The sequence below is a fragment of the Anolis sagrei genome, chromosome 2, assembly GCF_037176765.1.
Source record: "Anolis sagrei isolate rAnoSag1 chromosome 2, rAnoSag1.mat, whole genome shotgun sequence".
Lineage (NCBI taxonomy): Eukaryota > Metazoa > Chordata > Lepidosauria > Squamata > Dactyloidae > Anolis > Anolis sagrei.
In genome coordinates this window covers 156,224,214-156,246,436 of record NC_090022.1, presented here as the reverse complement: position 1 = coordinate 156,246,436, position 22,223 = coordinate 156,224,214, and the positions used below count along the sequence as shown (strand labels likewise).

Here is a 22,223-nt window from a genome sequence, read left to right as displayed (position 1 = left end):
GTAATAGGATGAGAATTACATTTTCCTCTTCCCTTGATACATAACACATCACAAAGACTAGATAAGTAGAAGGGGGGGGGGGACTTCCCTCTGAATATATTCAGTGAATGAATTTGCTTCATGTTCAAAGAATGATTTCTCTTGAAAAATATTTTTACGGACCAGCTCAACATCGTTTTACACATCTGAGGTTTCACTTGTGTCTGTGTTCAGTTATTAAAAATTGAGACATTTTAGATCAACATATTTTATGTGTAGTTTTTTCTTGATTTTGAGATCTTAAGGCTGTATCTCACACATGATTTCATAATTTCAATCATATTGCATTAGAGTTGATTTTCAAGCTGGCTTGGTAAAAACAGTACAAAACGTAAGAAGAAAAGCAAATTCATTACTGTTTTCTATCTAGAATTTTCTTACTAATATATCATGTGGATTTTACCAAGACTATTGCAAAATAGTTCAATATCATCAGAGGGGTAAATATAACAATAAGTTTAAATATTTTTAAAAATATAGATTATTTTCTCCTTCTTTTGCTCTGTTGCTAAAAGCAGAATACCTCCAAGACCAGGGGTGGGGGACCTGTGTGGCCTTCTAGGTCCTTCAGTACATCCTTTTGACTGAATCCAAAGCCTTTTATTTTTATTATTTTTTTAAAAAATGAGTATATTTGAAATACCAAAGAATAAAATAAATTTCAACAAAATAATTTTCCCAGATTGACTGGCATAACTAGAACATTAGTAGGCCATAAGACCTGTTTTGACTGCTGCAATGCTCATTATTTAGCTCTAACTTCCCGGTTTAACTGGCACGTAAGTCTGGTTACGATGCACTGTGTTTCTGTTTGAAGTGGAATTCATGAATAGCTGCACAGATTGACCGTATTTTTAATTCTGTTTGCTTAACAGCCCCTTATGTCACAGAAGACCAAGAGAACACTGAACAAAGAAAACTGATTTTTAAATGAATATTGGGAATTGCGATATTATCTAGTTTCTGCTAAAAATAAGATGATTTGTTCGGTTTGTGATACTGCAATATCAACATTAAAGATATTCAATGCTCATCAGCATTACAACCACGAATATTTTACATCAGAGGGAGAGGTACAAAAGGTTGTATTGCAGAAATTAAAAAAAGGAAAAAGAACTCTTTCAAGTAGGAATAAGACCCAGAAAGGATGCCACTAAAGCCACTTATAAAGAAGCCTCTATACTCAGGGGAAGGGTAGAAAGTAGCTTATATACCCGGTGGGATGTAGAAATTGTGAAATAACGCATTGTTGTAGGATGCTTAGACATCTAGAACATTTCAAAGCACTGATCTGCAGCATGAACTAGCCTTCAACTTAACAGAACAGCCGCATGTATTACTTCAAAAGGAAAATATATTATTCAACCACTTTGGATGAATTAACTGATACTACTGACTCAGACCAGGTTTATACTTCATTCAGGTCATAACTTAAGATTTTTAAGATTACTTACTTTGGGCATTCAAAGGGAACATAGGAAATAGATATTTTCAACAGCTTCCAAGATAAATGATATGAATTTGGGCTGAATTTGGAAAAGTTAGTGACTGTATTTGCAGATGGTGCACCTTCCATGACAGAAAAACATGGTTTATTGCACAGATGCTCTCCTTTCCATTGTATTTTGCACCATCAGATATCTGTGCTAAAGCTACCATTTTAAGTGACTTTGCCTCAAGTTGTAAGTATTGTTAACTATGTTGATGAAAATGCAACATGGCATCCTTAACATGCTAAAGTTGAATGGTGCTGTATTTAGTATAGATATTGTTCTAAAGTACATTTGCTATTGCACAGTCAGGCATTAGCCAAAATTTTATATGTCTGTGAAAACAGATAGTTAAAATTTTATGAAGAACAGAATTACCAATGTAAATTATTAACAGATTTCTATGGGAATGCTGCATTTCTGTGTGATATTATGTCAAACCGAAACAATCTGAATACTTTTTTCATGGCAAAATTAAGTTGATAGACTGTTTATGATATGTGGGGGGAAATCCAATCCAAGGAAATTTGGGTGTCCTTTTTCCCAACCAAGCAAAGCTTATTGAGGAGCAAATTATTCAAGGATACACAGCTGATGTAGAGCTATTAATTAGAGAATATAATGAAAGGTTTGCTGACTGCGAATCATGACATCAAATTCAAATTAACATTTCAGCCTTACCTAGTTGATATCACCATGCACCTAAGGTATTACAGGTGGAAATGACTGAGCTCTCAGTATATGATATTTTAAAGTTGTTATTTGGTACTAAGAAAGACCCTATCAAAATATGGAAAAATGCAATAGAATACCCACTTTTTTGGTAACATGTCCAATAAATACTTTCTTGCTTTTTCAAACACTTATTGCTGTGAATCTACATTCTCCTACCTTACCCAAATCAAGACACCCTGAAGAGCACATATTGCTGACACCCATCTAGAAGATAGGAGCCCCCAGTGGCGCAATGGGTTAAACCCTTGTGCCAGCAGGACTAAACACCAACAGGTCGAAGGTTCAAATCCAGGGAGAGCATGGATGAGCTCTCTCTGTCAGCTCCAGCTCCCCATGCGGGACATGAGAGAAGCCTCCCACATGGATGAGAAAACATCAAAACATCCAGGCATCCCCTAAGCAACGTCCTTGAGGGTCAATTCTCTCACACCAGAAGCAACTTGCAGTTTCCCAAGTTGCTCCTGACATGAAAAAAAATTCTAGAAGATCAACCAAAGCTGCAGACCTCCATGCTGCAAACCAAATATTCAAATGGTTTTTTAAACAAAAAGCAGACATAACAAAGTCATTATAAGGTTAGTTAACTTTAAAATTAAAGAATAGTTTTCACTATTTGGAATTAAGTAGATTATAGCTCGATTTGGACAAAATAATGCATGTTTTTAAGTATATCTAATTGAAATTGCTTTAATGATGGCTTATTTGACTACAGCTGAATCGATGCAGACTTGCAACATGAAAAGGTTCCCCACCCAGGTTTTTAGCTAGACAAGTATACAGTGAAACAATAAAAATATTTTTAGATTTGTTTGCCATTAAATATATGAGTTTTTCCTCACTGGAATCCTAAATTTGACCCAAATTCTCTTTAAAGCAACTTTAATCAGGAACCCTAGTAATTACAATGACCTTGGCTGACACTGATATGGATTGTTAACGTATTTGATATGATTGTGGTCTTAGAGATTTCACTTGATTGGATTTACCTCTTAAGTGAAACAAATGTTACATTGTTTTCCAAACTGTTTATTGTTCTATGTTTCCAGGGGAAAGGACACAGACACAGCGGGAGCATCTAAATCTGTTAACAACAGAAAATTCCTGTGCATAAAGCCACGTATGTGGGAGAGAGTAAAGAGAAGGACTGAAATACATCCATAGTAAATAGTAGCTGAAAATTAAAGTACTGGTAATTCACTTTTCATTTTGTTATTGTTACGCAAATGTCAATACTGCCCTCCTGTGTATAACAGGGTAAACTACATCAGGTTATATATCCTACATTCACATTTCATTTAAGAGACACTAACATTTTTAAGTGAACCTTCAAAAGAGGAGAGCATTTTACTCTCCTTTCCTACTGCCCTCAATCCAGTTTCCTGGTATAATTATCTAGCTTCATTATCAAACTCTAAGAAAACACTTATTAATTGTCCCATCATTATAATGTGAAACAGAAAAGACTGGAGGGAAAGTTTACCTTCTGTTATCTGAACAAGTATAACAGCATATAGTGGTGCTTAAATCAGGAAAAACAAAAAAGAAGAACAAAACATTCAACCAATGCAATTCAAGGCTGCCTGAAGAGAGTATTAAATCTCTTTACCTAGAATATTTTTCCTTTTCTTTTCTAATTTGGATTCAATAATTTCCTGCGTTCTTGATGATGAAGTCTGAGCAGAGAAATTTATATAGACAGGAACATATCCAGCTTCTTCTTGTATACGGTTTAGGAGTGCCTTGGCAACTACAGACTTTGAGAGAGAGAGAGAGAGAGAGAGAGAGAGAGAGAGAGAGGTGTGCATAACAGTATGCATTATCTATACAAGACTAATTTCTAATTTATTCTACACTTTCCCTATTACCTCATATGGAATACAGTTCTCAAAAGAACTAATCACAGAAAAAAATGTGATTTTTTCTTTACAGTGACTTTTAAACATATGCATACATAGAATTTTACTGCAGTTAAACTTCTCAGTTAACTTGATGAGGTTTTTCAGTGACTGATAAAAATTTTAGAATTTGAAAATATTAAACAGTTCATTTTTCCAGAATTTTAATTACACATTTTAAACACAATGTGTTTAAATTTTAATATGTGGGACTCCTTTTGGCCTGAGAAAGTTTTATGTGACCACAGATATATAGGTGTATAAAATATGTATAAAAACTGAACATTTACTGATAACAATTCAGCATTTGGAATGCTTCCAAAATGAGTTGATTTTCAATGTATTGTCGAAGGCTTTCAGGCCGGAATCACTAGGTTGTTGTAGGTTTTTCGGGCTCTGAGGATGCCTGCCACAGATGCAGGCGAAACGTCAGGAGACAATGCTTCTAGAACATGGCCATACAGCCCGAAAAATCTACAACAACCCAGGGCTGATTTTCCTTTTTGTGGAGTATAGCTAAAGCACCTTCTGCACAGTCCACCGTAAACATTAAACAGATTCATGCAAATGTCTTAAAACAGCTGCTAGGTGATGTTCAAAAAACCTTTCCTGATGTCAAATTTTTTGGGACCCCAACACTGAGATAAGAATACCCACAGTTTAAAAAGCCGTGGGGGCAAAAGATGAAAGCCTTCTCCCATACAACATAATTTTGATTCAGAGTTGTGTTGACTATTTGCTAAAGCAAGCAAACAAATCCTATCCAACAAATACTTATACAACAAGAGCCATAACTAATTTAAACCTGATACTAAAAACACTTGGAATCACTGGTGCCTAGAATTCCTATTTAATCATTCTGGGTGAAGTAGATATATCTTTTTCCTACATGAAATTATTTCATTTTTGTTATACTGTAATAGAATTCTTACCTTGCCAACTCCAGTTATTCCTGTGAACAATACAGAATGTCTAACAGCCAGCAATTTCTCCATTAGAAAGCCATAGCGCACAGTATCAGTTGTGGGAACAAGCATTTCAAAAAATGGTAATTTATGGTTGTATTTAAATGCAGGTATAATTCGTTCCCAAGGATCGAGACGTTTTGTATCAAAATCAATGTAAACACTCCACAAATCACCAGAAGTTGGAAGCTACAATGATAAAATAACCACTTTCATTTTTGGTAATGTTTGAGAAGAAAAAATGGGGGAACCCATGGAAAGATGGGCAAACAATTCTCTCATACAGGTCTGTGAGAGTTTTGAAGAAATCTGTCACATAAATCTCTACAATCCCTAAAACATAAGCAGAAACTAACAATACATTCCTGTCTGTCATGGCTAGAAGTTTGCCTGACTTGACTCAGCTGCTGCTGGGTGCTTGGAAGGGGTTAATCTGACTTGGGTGCTTGGAAGGGGTCAAGCTGACCTGGGTTCTTGAAAAAGGTCAAGCTGACCTAGCTCTCTGAGGGATGCATGACTGACTTCTGTAATGATCTGTACAGGCTTGATGAAATAAGCAGCAGCTGAGATTTCTGGATAAATAAGGGGTCTGGAAGAGATAGCTCTTCAGTAGATAATAGTCGTACTTTGGTACTCATGTTTTGGGTCTTGGATGTTATCCCTGGGTTGTAACGCTGGACCCTAACCTTCTTCCTGGAATCCTGATTTGGACTCTGCCACTCTTGTAATCTTGTCTTGGACCTTGTTGTTCCTTGAACACTGGAATCGAATCTTGGACTATCTTCCTGGCTTTGACATATGGACTTGGAATTTACTTTGACACTTGACTATCTGGCTTGACTTTGGAACTCTATGATTTATACTCTTGAATTCTGGAACATTATTCTAAGTGAACTCTTGGTATCTGACTTTTGGACTGTAAACTGGGCTATGTTGGTTCTTGCTTCTAACTGGCTGTTTAATACTCTGTGTTAATTGGACTTTTGATCTTGCTTTGTGTTGCCTCAGCTATGTGCTGTTATTTGTTTTGTTAGTCAATCCTTTAAGAAATTAAAGGTTTTAGTTTTCTGTTTAAGTAAATCAGGTCTTGGCTCATCCCATGTTTGCTTGATAAAACTATGCCCTGGTTATTGGGGGAAAGCAACTTGGAACACAACAACATTGTTCTATAATGAAGACACAAGAAAAATATTCCATGTTACAAGGGATATTTTGTGTCACAATAGAAAAGTCATAACTATTTGCCTTAATAGAAGAAATAATATGAAACAGACAAGGCTCAGGCCTAAGGTCTGCTTTAATCATGTTGAGAAAAGAAATAAATCAATGAACTTCCCTATTAATTAGAATGCTACAGCCACTTCTTCACAGCTGATATACATTGAAAAGGGTTGTAGGTTACAAAGGACTAGGTTTAGCAATTTTGGCTAGGCTTTAGTTTCACAACAAATCTTTGTAGAGGCAAAGAGCATTTTAAAATATTATTTGGGGAATATCTAAAATGAACACTTTTCTAACTAAGTGCTTTTGTACAACTGGAATACATAATTTCTTCTTTGTTTCCATAATAATGGTTATTGGTTTCCACAATAATGTTAGAAAATATAGTTTTTGCACTTGTTCCTGCAGCTCTCTTGTTGACTAGTAACTAAATGGCTTAGACAGATCCAAACATTCCTAACAGCTGGTAAGCTGGCTGGGATTTCTGGGAGCTGAAGTCCAAAACACCTGAAGGAGCACAGTTTGAGAAACACTGGCTTAGACAGAGAGGGGTTAGGATTTTTTGTCTTCCTTTCCAGCTTTTTTTCCCTCCCTCTGTCAGCCAACAGAAGTATTAGGGGCAGTTAAGATTGTCTGGGTTAATTACGTGTTGTAAAAGGTTTCCATTTGCTTTCTGTCTCTTCTTTGTTGAAGCAGGGGATGCCAAAGCATATTTTCCTCACTATCCCTTTCTTTCCTTTTGGATTAAAGAAGCATCCAGCTATTCCGATCCAAGAATGTTACTTAATAAAAGTCCCTCCTCTTGAGGAGTTTACATTTATTTTCTGCTTAAACTTTGGTTCTTTCACATTCATCATCCTAAAATGGGTAGCTCTGCTGTTAATGGAATAAAGCTCTTAACAGGCTTTTCATTCCAACAATAATCTCTCACAAATTACCCTTCACAAATACTACATGTGAAAAAGTGTTAGCGAGCAACATGGTGTGTTTCCTACCTTGGCATCTGCGTTGTCCTCGAACTGTTGTCTTATAAATGTATCAAAACCATCCCAAAAATTCTCAGCTAAATTTCCACCCACTGACCACAAGTAACAGAAAACAAAAGTCTGGCATATAAGTGAATTTAATCTTGACTGTTCCTATACAGAGAGGAAAAATAAAAAAAATACATTTATAGATATACACATGAGTATTTTTATAGCAAAATAATGTAGGAGATATTCATTATAATTTTTATTAGATGGAAAGTCAATACAGTACACAGAGTACAATGTAACTTAATATTAATACATTTGCCAAGGGAAAGCAGTATATACATTCAATATCATTAAGAAACACTGGGAGTTGTTGGTTTTTTTTTTTTACATGTAGTTCAGGCAATTACAAATAAAGTTGGTTGTGATCCTAATAAGAAAAATAAACCTTGCCTCAATTGTACATTGACAAGTTAATCCAGACTGGGCTAAGAAGTATTCTATGTGGGTTTCATTTAAAAATAAAACTTCAGTTGGTGAGGTCTATGGGAAGCTGAGACCCAAATAAGTATAAACAGTGATATATTTCACTATGCATCCACAGATGAGAAGACTATCTCCCACCTTCCTACAGAACGAACTGACCTCAGAGGCGATACATCTATCATATGCCTTCCAATAGTTGAGAACTTTGCACTAGTTGTAGCTTCCAAGTTTTTTTTGAGCAAAGCACCACACAAAGTACATTACAGTAGTACATTGTGCAGTTAACAAGGCATGACTATTACAGCCAAATTTTCTCAGCCTGAGAAAGGCAAAAGTTGGTGTACCAATCAAAGCTCATGCCAAGCACTTTCAGCCAAGAGTGCAATTGGCCTTCTAGTGAGGGAAGAACCTGGGAGTACTCCCAAACTAGGCCTTACTTTTAAGAGAACAACCTCATTCAGAAAATTGTTTAATCCAATTTTCAGATCGATGAGCGTTCCTGCATGGCAAGGAGTTGGACTGGATGGCCCTTGTGTTCTCTTCCAACTCTGAGAATTTACCAATACTAATTGAAATTGATCCTGGAAATATGTGCTGAAAGACTGTAAAACAGTGCTACTAGTCCCATCCTCATAAGAATGAGGAATATCAACACGATAATACTCCCATATTGTTTCCCTGGAATAGGTTGGCAACCAGAGAAACTAAGATGGTTGAAGAGTCAACTCTAGGCTGAAACTAAACTGACATGGGCCCAGATAATCTGCTTCTTTAAGCTTGCAGAGTGGCATAATTATTTTTCCATTTTATTGTGTTCCCCATCCAATTGCTCAGCTTATGTTGCTGTTTCATCTTTATTTTGCATTTTCATATATATTTTTTTTGGTATCTGAACTGTTCCCTCTGCAATCCTCCCTAATCTTTTTCTCAGTCTCTATTTTCTACTGTTTAACAGAGAAAAACTAATTAATCCCACTAACATCTGAAATGACTATGTGCTGTTCCGTTTGAAGAAGAGCGAGAGAAAGTAAAGTGTTTTACCAATTTCATACTTGGTCCTCCTTTTCCAAGAAGTAATGATTCCAGTAGACAACAGAGAGTAGTAACTTTACTGATATCCACTTGTGATATAGCTTGTGAACACTTTTTGTGCACGTATTTTAGACCATCTTCAACGTAACGGCAAAAGAGTTCAAACAAGTATGTTCTTGTTTCTTCATTGAGCTAAAACAAAGACAAACATTTGTACTGCTTTCATAATTTCTTAAAATATATACATCTTGCACATGAAATGATATTTGACATACTAATGTCTACATAAAACATCTCTCTCCCTTTAATAGTTAACTACTTTTGTGCTAAAAAAAATTACAACCCACAGAAAACAACTCAATATGGACTGAACATGTTTGATATCTATTGGAGGCAGAGGATGTGTATTAGCTGATATCAAAAAGAAATAACTGAAACCCATTTGTGTTTAAACTGGTTTCATAAAGCCTACTTTTTCTTCAAGGCCTGCCATCCATGTCTTCACATAAGGGATCCACTTGAGTTCTTCAGGGTCAATGTATACCATTCCACATCGGCTTACTGTGGCAGGTGAAGCAACCCTTAAATCTTCGACCTAAAAGTTATGGATATTACAAATATTTCTACACTTGCATAAATAAAATATTTACATGCACAGAAGGCAAAAATAGGTACCTAGATAACAATAATGCATAGGTTTGTTTAGCATACAGTACAACAGGTTTTTTTTAAAAAAAATCAAGTTACAAAGAACAAACTGTTGTTAATACCTAGTACTGCTTCCTCAGTTACCATTACTTTGTTCTTTTTTATAAAACATGAGAAGAGTCATGTACACCATACTAGCTGATTCTAAGAACTGATCTGAAAACTTCTCCAAGCTCTGGTTTAAAGATGGTCTTATTGCAATCAGCAATGTTATATTATATTTTAATGGTATTGAATTTCAATAGGCAAGATTAGGATGCCAATCGTTTTATGTAGTACTTTTCTAATGTTTTATATTGGTGTCCTTTTATACTATTTTATAATTGTTGCTCTTTTATAGTGTTGTTTTTTTTAGATACTGCATTTATCTATGTCAATGACCTTTTGTTAATAAACGACAATGGCAAGTAGCAATAAGTATATGGGTATTTTTAATCAGCATGGGATAATGTGAAAATCAGTGTGAAGTCACAATAACATCACAACTAAATAAGAATAATAAAAATTAAAAAGAGTGAGGTTAAATAGTTCCACATCATGTTGATTATCTTCTGTGGAAATATAAGAATTAGTAATCTTTTAGACAATAAAAAAGTCCCCATTGTACCTATTCTGTGCAGAATCAGAGCAGCTAGGATGTGATGTAACTTTTCAAGTCCTTGGTCAAATTACATTTAGGGATGTTTAAATGATAATTCTTATGAGTTCAAGAACAGCCTTATAATAACCAACATGAAGCCTGGTTAAACACTAAATCAACTATTAGAAAGAAATATGAAGCTAAGAAAGAGAAATACCTCAAATAGCATATGAATAGAAGGTGTGAATTTGATTCTTTCACTGTTGGCCAAACAAAGCATCTTGTTATCATCCAAAACTGTGTTTAGATTTTCAATCCATAAAGCATCTACAGGTCCATCACTGACAATCCATTTATGATCTTCAGAGGTGTCGACAACAGCAGCTCTAACACTAAGAGCCATTAAGCCATCTTTCCATTCCAAGGTCAAATTGTTGACTTCACCATAAAGTTCACCCATTGTAATTGATTTGGGGTTCAGAACAAATGTCTTAACAGGTTGGTAGAAAGGATTTTCCTCACCCGCTTCATGCAATGCACCTAGAGTGTCTGCCAGTATTTGATAAACTGTAGTTTTTCCTCCTCCAGTTGGCCCAACAAGCATGACACCATGCCTTACAAGCATAGTTTCATAAAGCTGTATAACTTTGTGAACCATAGGATGTTCAGGCTGTAATCCTTTGGAAAGCATCATATCAATTATTGTTGACTGAAGAACTCCATAATCGTGCTCTGGGATTATGACTCCAGGGAAAAGGTCAGATATAATCCCACTAAGAGAAACAGATATAAAACAAAATCACTGCTTGTTTGCCTAAAGTATTTATGACCCATCTCTCCTACAGTCAAGGTAATATTAAAACAAAAAGAATAAACACACAAATCATTTTATATAGCAAGGGAATTTGACTTTACCTGCTAATTCTTCTTTTCTGTTTTTCCAATCTTGGTTGCTAACCCAAGGTCACCAACAAAGTTAAAAAGGGATGCAGAGAACCTTTCACTTCCAGACCACAGTCAGAATATGAAAATAACTCTAAAGGACAGCTATTAAATATAACTGAAATAAAATCAAAAGGCACAATGGACTCAAAAGTTCAAAAAATATAGTTGTCCAATCTAGACTCTTCTATGTATTCATCTGTGCCCTCTAAATTTCTACAATAATGGGGTGTGTTATACTGTTCTATCTTGAGACCAGACCAGAAGAATGAACAGGTTAAGGGCATTTCCAGACAGAGCCAAAATCCGCGTGACACATCCCAAAAACTTGGGTTTTCCCAGGGAGTGCGTAGATGCCATCCCAGTAACTACTGGGAAGGCATCCAGCCATTACAAAGCCCATCAAAACATCCCTTAAAATAATAATAAAAAACATATCTGGCCATCATTAAGATGGTCCTTCAGTTATCCTGGTGCGTAGAAATGACACACCAGAAGATTTGGCGGGGGGGGGGGGGGGGGGGAATCACACACACATACTGAAATTGGTATGATAACATTTTAGAATCTAAGAAATACGGTACTGTGATCTTACATCAATAGTCATAGGTCTTTTGTTTGAAAATAGTGTGGTAATTTCAGTTAGTCCAGAATAAAGGTGCTTGATTGCTACCTGAAGTGGATTATTTGATCATTTTAAGCAATGCTTTTAAATTTATCAGCTTCAAATCTATTTCTGGGTCCATTTTAAACTGTTTAAATACCATAATTAAAATGGTAGGAGCTGCTTAAAGATATCTATATATTTATATCTGGGTTTTGTTGTCCTGGAGGTCCTTCTGCAGATGGTCCTTAGAAAGGAAATGTTTTCTGCAGTGATAACCCAGATTAAATATTTTTACATTCTTTCAAGTTTTCAAAACCCAAATATTAGGGTTGCATCTAGACTGTAGAATTAATGCAGTTTTCTTTCACTTTAACTAACAAGGCTAAATGGGAGCAGTAGTTTGACAACGTATTTAGTCTTCTTTGGCAAAAAATGCTGGCGTCGCATCAAATAACAACTCCCATGATTTCATAGCATTGATCTATGACTGTTAAAGGAGTGTCAAACTGTATTACTTCTATAGTGTAGATGCACCCTTAATTTTTTAAAAAAATGCTTTAGTGTACAATATAGTTGCTATTATCATTTCTTAATTTGCTTTTTATTTTTAAAAGTAATGCTTTTAACTGTTTTAATTTATTGTTACTTTAATTATATTTTAATTTCTTTACATCATGTGGGCTTTTTAGACATTTTTGCCCTAACCTTTGTAAGTTCCTTTGAGTGAGAAAAAGGCAAGAATTAACATTATTATTGTTGTTATTGTTGTTGTTGTTATTAGTGCTACTAAAGTATAAGAAGAGTTCAGTGATGAAAAAATTGAAATTATGCATTTAAAAAAAATCCCATACACAATTAAGTACCTGAACAGAACAGCATCGTCTGTGAGAAATTTTGGAAGGTTGGAATCTCGTAGTGCTCTAATTAATACAACATCCTCATTAAGGTTTGGGTTCTCTCTTTTTAGTGATCTAAAATAATAGAAAAACAATGCATACTTTCAAACATACTTTAGCTAACAATATTTATGATATTATATCCATGTTTATAGGACAGTAAATATAAAAATATAAAGTAAACTCACAATCAGACTCTCTAAAAATCACAAGTTATATAAACTGAAGTTATAACACTGGCAAGATCAATAAAACAGTTTTTATAATACAGCAGTTCCTTACTTATACCCTGGACATGTGGAGGATCTTGAATGTGTACACATTTTAATTTTGTACCTGGAGCTTGTAATTTACTGACCCAATCATCGCCAGTTAGAAATGCATTGTAACTTGCCAGGCACTCAAACACCTTCTGGTTTTCCAGAAAACAGATAAGCAGCAAAAACAGGAGTTGCACTGAGTCTCCAGAAAATATTTTTGAGTGGTAGACTGCTTGTTGAGTCACAAGTTATACTAGTTTATGATAATCACAACAATTTAAAAATGTTCAGATAGCAATTGATTAATAGCAGAGTGGTAGAGTGTGGCACACAGGCCAACTTCAACCTCCAAAGTCAGTTCTGAAGCCCTCCAAAGCTCCCTAACACTCTTCTCCCAAATTCAATTTCTAAAATGGCTTTTTACAACATTGGTTTTTTTTAATTCTCCATGTGGTTTCACCATGTTTGGTTCCCCTTGAAAAGTGTTTTAGATTCAGAACAGAATGGGTGGGTTTGTGGGGGGAGGGGTGAAAAAAATAAAAATACAAATAAAAACACACCAGCAGACATATAAATAGATTATTCTCATGTGCTAGAGGTGTCAGCACCCATTATGCTTCACTTAATCAGGAAGAGATTACTTCTTTACATGTATAGTCCATCTTGGCAATGAAGTTAACATATGACCATCTGCACACCCACAGTCAAAGCATATAAGAGATTAAATATCTTGCACACCCTACATATCAACAACAACAAAATTGCATGCAATACCTGTTATAAAAATGGTAGCCTAGTGGTTTAAGTCAGGAAGTTCATATTTTGACATTCTTAAAGTTTGAGTTTTTAAAATTTCACACAATATGTAGATTCTTACCCAGCCATGACTAAGACCGATTTGACAGCTCTCATTCCAAAATCATAATGGTCCTGTTGAGAAAGCTGCTCACTACAGAGTTTGTACATCTGAGTCATTTTCCTTGCCAGTATTTTACTTGATTCAAATCCTTCCGAATATAAAATAACCTGAAGTACAAAAAAGTATACTGATTATTCTTCCAAAACAAAGTAACATCTAAACATAAGCAGAATCCAAAAGAATACAAACTGGCTCCACAGTAACATAAAATTGAAATGAGGAATGCAAGTCATATTTGCTATGTTTTTTTTTCAAACATTCAGTATCCTCTCTGTAAAAATAAAAAATGAAGGTACAAAAGATGAAATGTTAAAAAATAAAATCTTAAGATCCCAAAGAGATTAAGTGGGAACTATAAAAAAAATAATGTTCACAAGTATTCCCATTAAAAAGGGGAGTTTGTTTCTGTTCAGCAGTGGAAAAAATGCAGTATTTAAAATTATAGCAGATATAGATGTGGGATCCAGAAGCTTCTCCAATTAGAAAGCAACTAGTACATGTGGAACTCACTCCCGGGGGAAATCAGGGCATCATCATTCCTCCTCGCCTTTAGGAGAAGGGTGAAGACTTGGTTATGGGACCAGGTCTTTGGGCACTCTGACAATTAAATCAGACAACCAGGCAAGTAAGACCAGCAGGATTGATGAAGTGGAATGTAAAACTAGATCTATGAGTAGCGAACGCTGACCATGTAAGAGGAGAAATTGGGTTTGTATTTGGTTTTATTGATTTTATGGTTATAATGTATATTTGGTGTTAACTGTGTATTGATGTAATTTTGTGTTTGATTGTTTTTATGATGCAGGCATCAAATTGTGCCTTGCTTTTGTAAGCCGCTCTGAGTCCCCTTCGGGGTGAGAAGGGCGGGGTAAAAGAACCTCAAATAAATAAATAATAAATACATGTAAAAACAAGTAAAATACATTCTTCCCCTTCTTTGAATAAAAAATTACAGATCTAATTTAAACTGTTGAGGCACAGTGCTATTTCTAGTATTTATTTACAATCAGAAACTAGAAACAAGGAGATTTAAAATACAATAGTTTAATCATGTTTCCATGTGGAATCATGGAATCATAGAGTTGGAGGAGACCGCAATGGCCATCCAGTCCAACTGCCTGCCATGCAGGAACACAGAATCAAAGCACTCCCCAAGAGAAAGCCAGTCAGCCTCTACATAAAAACCTCCAGAGGAAACTCTACCATGCTCTGAGGCAGTGAGTTCCACTGCTGATCAGTTCTTACCATCAGGGAGTTGTTCCTAATGATCAGATGGAAACTTTTTTCCTGCAGTTTGAATCTGTTGCTCCATGTCCTAGTCTCCAGAGCACCAGAAAACAAGCTTTCCCTCCCCTCTATGACACCCTTTATTTAAACTTGGCAATCATGTCCCATCTCAGCCTTCTTTTCTCTAAACTAAACACACCCAGCTCCCTCTGCTATTTCTCACAGGGCTTGAATTTCAAACCTTTAATCATTTAGGTTGCCCTTCTCTGGACAAGTTGAAGCTTGTAAATATTCTTCTTGAACTGTGGTGTCCGGAACTGAACACAGTACACCAGTTGAGGTCTGACCAAAGCAGAATAGAGTGAGACTATGACTTCCCTTGATCTCAACACTGTACCCCTATTGATGCAGCCCAGAATCACATTGGGTTTTTCAGCTGCCACATTCATACTGTTAGACAAAATAAATAAACTGATCCTAGACAAATCAAGCAGAACTCTCCCTAGAAACCAAGATAACTAAACCGAAACTGTTGTACTTTGGCTGTATCATGAGAAGACATGACTCACTAGAAAAGGCAATACTAATTCATAAGACAGAAGGCAGTAAGAGAAGAGGAAGATATATTAGAGATGTATAGACTCTACCAAAGAAACCATGATCCTGATTCTGCAAGACTTGCACAAGACTCTTCATGCTATGGTGATTTCTAGGTCTCCCATTCATACAATTATCATAAATCAAAGTCAAGATAGCAGTTATCAATAACAGCATTTTTGGATGAGATTTCCCAATAAAATGCATAGTAATGATAATAAGATAAAACAGAAGACAAAACGGTTGTTTTACAAAGGCATATTAATAGATATATTACATTATTCTCATTGGTTAATACTGCTCTCAAATATTTTTTGAATGTTAATGAAACACATTTTAAAAATACCTCAGCAATCAAAGCATAATTCGGAACCATCATTGAAAATGGCCTGAAGAGAGCTTTCAAATTGTCAGGTAATTCTGTTCGTCCAGCATAGCCAGGATTCATTGTAATGAAGGCTGCACAAGTCATGATCAATTTTATTTCACGACCCTCAAACATGAATCGACTGAGCTGTTTCAGAAGAAATAAGAAAAAAATATTTTAAACCAAAATTGCTTAAAACTTCAACAGACTTTCTATTATCCAGAAAGCATAGATATTACCTTTGCAGCTTTTGCATTCCTAATTGTAATGAGTTGTTGGGCAATTACAGATAGAACTTCAATATCAATTCTATTGAATTCATCAAAGCAGCACCAGGCTCCAGACTGTGCTAAGCCACTGAAGAAACGCCCCATCATCTGAAACAAGATGATGTTTTAGTAATATTAGTATTTTCTAATTAGCATGATTCAATCACACCACTTCAATCAGCTGTAATTTCAGCTAATAATTTTCTTTATAAAGTAGAATTAAAGCATGTTTTTATCTCACAAGAAGATTCACTTTATTTCCTTCTGGTAGCAGAGATATGAACATAATACTTTTCTGCTCCAAATTAGAGTAATATCACTTACTCAAATCATATGTAAAGGGATTTTGAGCACTTTTGAGAGTGGGAGAAAAAAGTTGGTAATATCAGCTTCAGATACATAGAATGAACAGACCTAGGAACAGGCCTTTATAGTTATGAATAAGTAGATTGTATATGTGAATTGCAATAGAAATGCAAAATTTGTGGGGATGATGATGTTATGACAATTTTAGTTCTGGTTGCTGGGGAACAACAGCAGGAAGAAAATTAAGGTGAGCAGAAAGCCATATGAATGGTGAGCAGTTAAGGGCAGCAGGTAGCCATATGAGCCATTAAGGTGAGCTGATAGCAATATGAATAGCGGAGAGAGTTTTTGGAATGTAGTGAGATGATGGCTGGAAATCAGAAAAGCAATATGATAAGTTGACCTAGGCAGCCCTCATGAGACTGGAATACTAACTCAAACCTCTGGTCAACCCACTGTTGACAGGCTGGAGTTCAATCAATCACACTTTATTTGAATCCCATCCCATGTCCCCTACATAGATGGCAACCATTCGATGCCACACAAATCTATATAAATAAAAATGCAATGTTTGTTTGTGGAATTGACATAACTCAAAAACCCCTGGACGAATTGCTGCCACATTTGGCCACATGACACCTACTAACCCAAGGAGTGACCATCACTAAAAAAAAAATGATTTTGTTATTTGGGAGTTATAGTTGCTGGGATTTATATTTAACCTACAATCAAAGACCATTCTGAACTCCACCAATAATGGAATTGAACCAAACATGGCACACAACAGAAAACACTAAAAGGGTTTGGGCAGGCCCATAGCCAGGATTTCGGTTTTTTTTGGGGGGGGGGGGCTGAATTTTTTTCAGGGGGGTTTCGGGGGGGGCTGAGTTTCAGGGGTGGCTGAGTCTAAGTGGAAGAGGGTCTAGCCTAGCAAACCTTTTGTATCATTACCCCAATACACCCATGCATATGGGATATATTGAGTATGGTGATCAGATCATGATATGAATAAACATAACAGTTTAAATAATGCACCAGTAAGGCCTTTTCGTGAACCACCATGAGAATTTCAAGCCCCTCAAGCCCCCCCCCCCCCCCCCCCGGCTTCATGCCTGGGTTTGGGAGTTGTAGTTCACCTACATCCAGAGAGCACTGTGGACTCAAACAATGATGGTTCTGGACCAAACTTGGCACGAATATTCCATATGCCTAAATATGAACACAGATGGAGTTTGGGGAAAATAGACCTTGACATCTGGGGGTTGTAGTTACTGGGATTTATAGTTCACCTTCAACCAAAGAGCATTCTGAACCTCACCAACGACACAATTCGGGAAAACCTCCCACACAGAACCCCCATGACCAACAGAAAATACTTGAGCCAGGGCAAGAAAACATAATCAAACCCCTCCTGACAAAGAGCCATCCAGCCATACATATAGATAGTAGATATGATTCATACACGCACACAGATATAGTATCATAGATTTGAAAGGGACCCCTAAAGAAGGACAATTTTATGTTGCATGTTCCAGTGTAGACAAACCAGACAATCTCAACATCAACATGGACAAAAGTAACAACAAGAAATACTGTTTACCCACAAGCATAAAGGAATTACATATATTAGAAATCAACACTTTATTTTCCAGATCACCAGACTTGGCCAGAGCAACGTGTGGCAGGGGACGGCTAATACATCATAAAAATACAAATAATTAATATAAAGAATTTATCATTGCTGAAGTTCATTGCTGAAGTTCACAAACTCCAGCCCATAAAATATATTTCAATTCCATTTCTCTTTCTGATCTTCCTTCATAGCCTTTTTTAGTCAAATACTTCTTGGAATGCCCAAGAAGACAGACAGATGGTATTTGTGTATTCTCATTCCTAATATCCGATTTACATCCATTTATCCTTGGAATCACATGTGAGATGTTTCATTTGTTAGATGTAAGATAACCATAATTAAAATAAAATATTACATTTTGCTTTTATTATAGCCTATTCAGTTCAGTCATAATGTTAAATCAGGCTTATTTTAGTCTATGCATGGCTTGTACATGCATCTGGGCCTGACCAGATTAAAAAATCATTATTTGGTTGGGACAAATCAACCATGATAATGAATTACATTTTGAAGTCTGTTTGCAAATCTTGGGTAGCAGAAACTATCTTCTCCTTATCTCTGAATACTGTTTCCAGTTTAATGCTAGTTTTTTTTAATCACCTGGCCTCTGCTGCCCTCCTGAGGATTAAGGAAGACCAATCATATGGCTAAAGCTCACTGCATGATGATCAAAGGACATTTAGCATAATGCCAAGTTTTTTTTTAAAACTTTGTGTTTTTAAATGCATTTTAACTGTATCCTCAACTTGCTTCTGACATGATAAATAAATAAAATCCATAGTGTTTTTGCACACCAGTATCACATTCCTCATTCCTATTAGAAGTTATGGCAATCCATGTATTGTCTACTTTCCAAGCAGAATGGCATGGATGTGTTGGGTCATATCAATGGGTGCTATTATTTTAAAAAATCATTGTTCTTAGCACTGGCAAACTGTTCAAAAATTTAAGAAATGCAATTTCATAATCAGGCTTAAAGGTCTTCTCCAAACATCATTATTCTTTCACATCTTATAATTTATGTTCCTAAAATAATCAATTCACCTTCTTTTAATAAGCTAAGGACTAAATATATTGATAACCAATGTTTCTGATTGTTTCTAGATATGGAGAACATTATGAACAAGAAAATAATCTCCTAAAATTGATTGACTCTAGCTAGAGAGCCAATGTGGTATAGTGGTTTGAACACTGGACTAATACCAGAGTTCAAATCCCCGCTCAGCCATGAGAACCCATTGTGTGACCTTCAACCAGATGCCACCTCTGCACAATCTTGTTAATGAAAGTCCAGATGAGTTTGCTTTGGGGTTGCCATAAATAGAGACAACTCTAAGGCACTAAACAACAACAAACTATCTGCTTAATGCCATTGGTGATGATAATATCCTTCATAAATTTACCTATTACTAGTTTAAAATTTTAACAATCCCCAGCCCTACAAATGACCATGGTTATTTTTCATTTTGTTAAACGTAATTGGCTTCTGTGTGACATAGGCATTGCTTATAGAAATTGTATCCTGATAGTGAGTGGCTAGTGAAATCTATTGATATGTAACACTACCGAATAATAACTGTTTGCATGCTCTCATTCTATTAGTACAGAGCTTTCCAAACTGTGTCACAACACACTAGCGTATCGGTTGTTGTCCACCAGTGTGTCGCATTAAAAATGCCTCCCCCCTCCCTGTATTGCCCCCACAAACCAAGATGCACGTTGACCGTCCCTGGAGGAACCAGCAGGAGCAAAAGTGGCAGCCACTCAGGCAGCAGCAAGTCCAAGCCCCGCACTAGCTGCCCCAAAAGGAAGAGGAGGAGCAACAGTGGGAGCCACTCAGGGAGCTCCAAGTCCCACATTGGCCACCTAAGGAGGAAGAGCAACAGAGGTGGCTGTGGCGGCAGCCACTCGGGCAGCACCAAGCCTATGGCCCTAACATCCTCCTCCTCCTTGTCCTCAGCTCTCCGCCTCACCTCCAATGGCAGCAGCCCAAACAATGGCCCCAGCCACAGTAGGGAGGAAGAGGAGAGTGAGGAGGAGGAAGGAGATACCCTCAAAGGAGGAAGACACCGTCAAAACTCTCCCAGCAGACAGCCATCTAACCTTAGTTCAAAAACCTCTAGAGAAGGTGACTCTGCAGGACTTCCAGGCAGTCTATACATTACTAGGATTTGGAAAGTCCCTCAAAGTGCATCTAGTCCAACCCCATTCAGCCTGGCAGAAAGACACAATCAAAGCCACAATGAGTGCAATGATTGGTTAATGAACACTGGAATGGATCAATGTTTTTGATGATGAGATGATAGTGAATGGCTATTGTAGTAATTGTTAATTGTTTATTGTTTATTAATTGTGTAATGTGTTAAGTTGTTAACTGTTTTTATACTGTAACATTGAATTCTGCTGTCTTATTGTTGTGAACCGTTGTGAGTCGCCTTCGGGCTGAGAACAGTGGTAAGGTAAATAAATAAAGTAAGGTAAATAAATAAATAAATAAATAATAAAGCCCTCCCAACAGACAGCCATCTAACCTCAGTTCAAAAATCTCCAGAGAAGGAGACTCCACTGGACTCCCAAGCAGTCTATATTTTACTATGGTTGAAAGAGTCCCCAAAGGGCATTTCTAACCCCTTTTAGCCAGGTAGGAACACACAATCAAAGTACCCTTGGATGGACATCCAGCCTCTGTTTCAAAACCTCCAGAGAGGTTTAATCATGACAGAAGTGGAATGCTGATGTTCAAGCGTAGGTACTAACATTTATAATTTGCACAATTTGTTGATTGTGTTGCATTACTTAATAAAATTGCTAAGTTTCTAATTAAGAAAAGAAAATCTGTTCACAATGATGTTTGTGATGAAGCACATGGAGAGGCTATAGAGGAAACCACGCAAGAATCAAACATAATACATAAGACGTGTAAGGAAAACATTCTAGACTTTGTTTATATAGTAAAGATCATATGAAACTTATATATATTGCATGAAACTCTGATAAGGGGCTGGTTTAACCTCTGGGTTGCTAGTAAAGCTAAATTACAGTGCTGTGGAAGGATGCATGTCTAAAAAGCATGTCACCAACATGAAACGTTTGGAAAGCTCTGTTTTACTGTATCCAAATTTCACACCTTGTAATCCAAGCCATCTGAACAGTTGAACACAACACACTGGATGGCAAGTGCTTTTGCAAGATCTTTGGTAGTCTCTGTTTTGCCAGTACCAGCAGGTCCAGCTGGAGCTCCACCTAGATCAAGCTGTAGTGCTCCCATTAGGCAGAGATAGCAACGATCCTAAAGGTATAAAAATACACATATCCACAGATATTAATTATCATGATCAAAGAGAACAGAATTACAATAGTGCTGCAATATTATCTCAATTCTGGATCACATTCCTAAACATAAACAAATTCTGACTCCAGAAATTAAAACGTGACTAAATTTTACCCACATTTACTTGAGTATAAATCATCAATTTTGAAGTGCACAGTACATTTAACAACTATTACTTATACGACTTGAACTCTCTTATATCTCCAAATATATTCATGAAAATGAGGTCAAAGTCTTACTGTGAGTGGAGTTATCACTAATCTGGGGCATGCTCCCAAATATTCATATCCATATGTATATTGGGATAAAGCCATTTTAGCAACACAATTATCCAGTTCGAGGTCCCAATAATAACGTAGTTGTCTTTGCCAATCAAAGTTATCAGCTGAATCCACCTATATTTTAAAAAATGAAAAATTATTATGTATTTATTTTAACATTGTAAATCAAGAAATATTAAAATACATGTTAAGTACCTCTTTCTCTACAAGTTCAGTGACAATATCTCTTGCATGTACATCAATAGTTATCAGTGCTGTTATGATATTTCTATGCAACTTGGGAAGGCTGCCACGAACTAGTGAAGCCAATGCATTTAACCTCTGTAAAATGAGAAGGAGAAAAAAAATTAGAGATAATTTTCCATTTTTACTCAAAACAGTAACATTTTAGACAGATAAATTGGTCATTCTCTTCTGGAGAGGTCTGTTGCCATTTTTACTATCTATTAATGTGATTATTGGT

The 22,223-nt window shown here is 36.2% G+C and overlaps 1 protein-coding gene across 2 annotated transcripts in view; it reads right to left on the bottom strand.

The window, feature by feature from the left end:
- Nucleotides 1-22,223, bottom strand: part of DNAH6 (dynein axonemal heavy chain 6) — a 185,008-nt gene that overhangs the window by 120,551 nt on the left and 42,234 nt on the right. For both annotated transcript variants that reach the window (XM_060763696.2, XM_067463974.1), the window contains 13 exons: nucleotides 21,956-22,081; nucleotides 21,719-21,874; nucleotides 21,276-21,437; nucleotides 16,180-16,317; nucleotides 15,920-16,087; nucleotides 13,708-13,856; nucleotides 12,538-12,645; nucleotides 10,343-10,898; nucleotides 9,310-9,432; nucleotides 8,847-9,029; nucleotides 7,341-7,484; nucleotides 5,092-5,313; nucleotides 3,871-4,018 (listed from right to left, as the gene is read on the bottom strand). In XM_060763696.2, the coding sequence (XP_060619679.2) occupies nucleotides 3,871-4,018; nucleotides 5,092-5,313; nucleotides 7,341-7,484; nucleotides 8,847-9,029; nucleotides 9,310-9,432; nucleotides 10,343-10,898; nucleotides 12,538-12,645; nucleotides 13,708-13,856; nucleotides 15,920-16,087; nucleotides 16,180-16,317; nucleotides 21,276-21,437; nucleotides 21,719-21,874; nucleotides 21,956-22,081 (2,383 nt within the window). The remainder of the gene's footprint in view (nucleotides 1-3,870; nucleotides 4,019-5,091; nucleotides 5,314-7,340; nucleotides 7,485-8,846; nucleotides 9,030-9,309; nucleotides 9,433-10,342; nucleotides 10,899-12,537; nucleotides 12,646-13,707; nucleotides 13,857-15,919; nucleotides 16,088-16,179; nucleotides 16,318-21,275; nucleotides 21,438-21,718; nucleotides 21,875-21,955; nucleotides 22,082-22,223) is intronic.